This window comes from Myotis davidii, unplaced genomic scaffold (genome assembly GCF_000327345.1).
Source record: "Myotis davidii unplaced genomic scaffold, ASM32734v1 scaffold401, whole genome shotgun sequence".
NCBI classification, from domain to species: Eukaryota; Metazoa; Chordata; class Mammalia; order Chiroptera; family Vespertilionidae; genus Myotis; species Myotis davidii.
The window spans coordinates 69,672-73,242 of NW_006291020.1; the positions used below are offsets into that span (position 1 = coordinate 69,672).

The 3,571-nt window shown below is 57.7% G+C and overlaps 1 protein-coding gene across 1 annotated transcript in view; it reads right to left on the reverse strand.

Moving 5' to 3' along the window:
- Positions 1-3,571, reverse strand: part of KIRREL (kin of IRRE like (Drosophila)) — a 34,806-nt gene that overhangs the window by 10,634 nt on the left and 20,601 nt on the right. The window contains exons 6-9 of the mRNA XM_006764196.1: positions 2,134-2,239; positions 1,869-2,017; positions 1,527-1,654; positions 753-879 (exon numbers count right to left, since the gene is read on the reverse strand). Of these exons, the coding sequence (XP_006764259.1) occupies positions 753-879; positions 1,527-1,654; positions 1,869-2,017; positions 2,134-2,239 (510 nt within the window). The remainder of the gene's footprint in view (positions 1-752; positions 880-1,526; positions 1,655-1,868; positions 2,018-2,133; positions 2,240-3,571) is intronic.

Below are 3,571 nucleotides of genomic sequence, written 5' to 3' on the forward strand. Positions count from 1 at the left end.
CACAGCAGGCCGTACCCTGTCCAGCCTCTGAGGAGGCGTGGCACTGGGACCTGGCTGTGCCGCTGCCTCTGTGGCTGCTTCTGCAGAAGGGGCAGCACTGGGATCAGGACTGTGTAGCCCCCTCTCCCTCTGCCTCTGTGGAAGGGCCCACGCCGAGGCCTCTCCCATGCCGCTGCCTCTCCTGTGCTGCCTCCGCAATGGGGTGGTGGCTGTGGAGGTGGCAGTGGCGGTGTCTCCTCTCCTGCGGCAGCGATGCCACCTCCACTCCCATTCCCACAACATATCTAGGGTGTCTACTGTGATGTCACCAACCAGGGACAGTTCACTGGGCAATGCACTCCTGTGGGGGTATTTAGCTGTGGTAACATTGCATGTTTGGGGTTCCCCAAGTGTCTCTGATCTATGGAACTGGCCATGGTGACTGGGAGTCTTGGGTGGGGAGAACCAATTTAGGGGGAAACATGGTGTGGTGAAGGCTGGGGCGTATCCGTGGTGATGGGCTGGAATGTGGAGGCTGGGACTGGGGTCTGGAGACTGGACAGGGGCCAGAGATCTCACCTGGCTCCTGAGGGATGTGGCCATCTGCTGGCCACTCCCGATGAAACACTCCACCTTGCCGCCGTCTCCCCTGACAGCGTACTGCACCGCCTCGCTGGAGATGATGGGGGGCCCTGCAACCAGAAGACGCAGTCAGGGTCGGCTGGAACCCACAGCACCTGCCCCCGGGGCCCAGTTCCTCGCGGGCCACTCACCATTCACGTAGAGCGGCACCTCCCGCTCGGCCACTCCGATGCGGGGCACGATGGCCCGGCAGGTGTAGGTGCCGGCGTCTGCCTGGGTCACCGACTTCAGCAGCAGCTGGTTGCTGTTACTCAGCACCTGGGCAGAGAGAGCAGCCTCGGGTGGGGAGCCAGGAGGCCTGGGCCCCTAGGTCCGGGGGGCCCCCGCATTGGACGTATCGGAGAGAAAGCAGGAAGGGCCACAAGTGAGTTCCCCGAAGGGAGGCAGGGTCAGGAGTCTGTCTGGTCCCTCCCCCGGCTCTAAACAGGTTGGCATTTAAACACACCAGCGCTGCACGGGCGGACAGAGGCCGGTGGGCTAGAGGGCGATGAGGTCACAGGATGCGTCTCTCCGATGATCTGCTCTAGTGACCACTTCACCCTGAAGTCCCTCTTCTGCCCCAACTGTCAGTGCCGGTCTCTGGAGGGCTGTGAACTCAGCCTTTCCCTCTCCCGTGACCTCTCCAGCCCCCGACCTTGGACCTTGGATGCAGCCTTCACCACATCCCTTGCCAGCCCAGCGCCTCCCCTCAGGCCCTCCCCCTCCTCCCACACACGCCAGCAGGCCCCTCCCAGGGCCCCTGAGCCGGACAGTTGTTCTTGGAGGAGAGTTGATCGCAAGCACTGTCCTTGTCCTCTAAGTCCCAAGAGCTTAGAAATAGCCCAAGTTCAACTTGAAAACGAATGCTGCCCCTCCCTAGATAGCTCTTGCCTCCCAGCACCCAGGAGAGGCAGCGAGGGGCTTACCATGTTGGAGTCCTTTTTGGTCCAGGTGAGGGTGAGGGGGGGATTCCCAACCCAGACACAGGTGAGCGTCACATCAGAGCCAATGTCTGTAGTCGTAGGTTTAGGGTCAACCACAATCCTGGGGGCGACTGAGTAGAGGGCAGTGGGTCGTTAGGGTCTCAGTGCCATGGGGTCAGTTCCAATCAGCCTCCTCCTCTTTCTCGGCCCTGCTACCCCCTCACCCCCGCATTTCTTCTCGTCTCCTCAGCCTCATGGAGCCTCCCCACTCCACCCCAGGCCCCTCCCTCCGCCCCAGGTTCCACCCGGCCCTCTGCCCCCGCCCCTGTGCGTGCAGCTACTCACAGTGGACATTCACTAAAGTGCTGACATTGGTGCTGCCCACTTTGTTGTAAACCTCACAGGACACAGGCTCCGTGAAGAAGGAATAGTCAACGTTTGTCTCATAGTGACTGTCATGGGCATCTTCAATGGAGAAGCCGCCCTTGGCCCATCTGGGGGAAGAGGCAACACGGGGGGTGGGGGTGGGAGTGGGGTGAGGGCTTGGAGCCTCTCACCACACCCAGGGGCACTGCCCTCCCCAGAGTGCCCCACGCCCTGCTCCTCACACCTGTAGCCCAGGATCTCAGGGTTGGCTGTGGCCTGGCACGTAAAGACAACACGCTCGCCCTCCTGCACCGTCTGTGGCTCGATGGACAGGGTCACCGTGGGAGGGTCTGCAAAGCAGGGGACAGGAAGTCAGGGTCTTTTCTGTGCCGCAGGTTTCCTTTTCTCTCCCTGGCACATCCGCTCGGGCACCGTGGGCAGTGATCTGGGAATCTGCGTTTGCAGTGTGCCAGCTCCAATAAATAAACCTGTCTTCTCCATCTTCACCCACATCCCCCATGGACTCTAGGGGGCCATCTCTAGAGCGATGATCAAGGATGATACCAAAGGGACCAATCAGTTCAGAATGTAAAGGCCAGTGGTGGCCACTAGATGTCAGTGTGGGCTCCCCTGGCTCATTAAAAGGGCTGGGGGCGGGGCATTTCTCCAACTGCTGCCCAGATCCAACCCTACCCAGGGCAGAGGTCATTTATGGAGCACATACCAGCTGGCAGACTCCATGCTAGTAGCTCTGACACTCTATCTCATTTAATGCTCACCACCCTGAGAAGCAGGTACAGGCCCACATTCCTTATCTGAAACCACTGATACGTGTTTTTCAGAATTTGGAATTTTTCAATCTTAGAAAGGTAATAGTGTGCCTGGGCTGTTTACCATGCCAGACCTCCAGCAGGGTCCGGGCCACACCCATGGCCACATACAGTAATCCCTCTGCAGCGGAACGTACGACTATTCAGATTAAGACTACGAAGAGCCTCAGTTTAGGTTTTGCCACCAAATCTCTGTTATTTTGGAATTTTGGATAAGGAGTTGTAGGCCTGCATTTTATTTCCTGCAGGTATACAGAATTGGAAACTGAGGCACAAAGAGATTAAATCATTGCCCAAAGCCACACTCTGGTTTAGACCCGGGAAGGGCTTGACTCATCGCTGATGCCTCTGCACCAGCCCTCAGCACCCCTCCAGGTCTGTGGGGTTGATGAGCAGCAGGCTGACGGTGGTCTCCCTCTTCCCGTCCTTCAGCAGCTCCTGGGGTGGGACCAGGTGGCAGGCAGGGTCAGGCTAAGAGCCCCTCCCTGCTCTCAGGATGGCGGACTCCGAGCCGGACTCCGCTGGAGGGCGCTTTAACCTAAAGTTCAGTCCCGTCCTCAGACCCAACCTCTCCTTGGGTTTGGTTTTGTTTTTAATTAGTAGATTTTATTTTTCATAAAAGTTTTAAGTTTAAAAAAGAAAAATTGAAAGAGAATGCCCATGTGCCCTCACCCCTCCCCCTCCCCCATTTCCCTGTTATTAACATGACCCATTCGTGCGATCTGTGTGTTACAACCAATATTGACAGGCTACTGTCCGTAGTTTACATCAGAGCTAATTCTGTGGGCTGCCAACTTTGCCTCATGGTGTTGACTGAGCCTGATTCCTGGAATTCTCTGAGTCCAGCTCAAG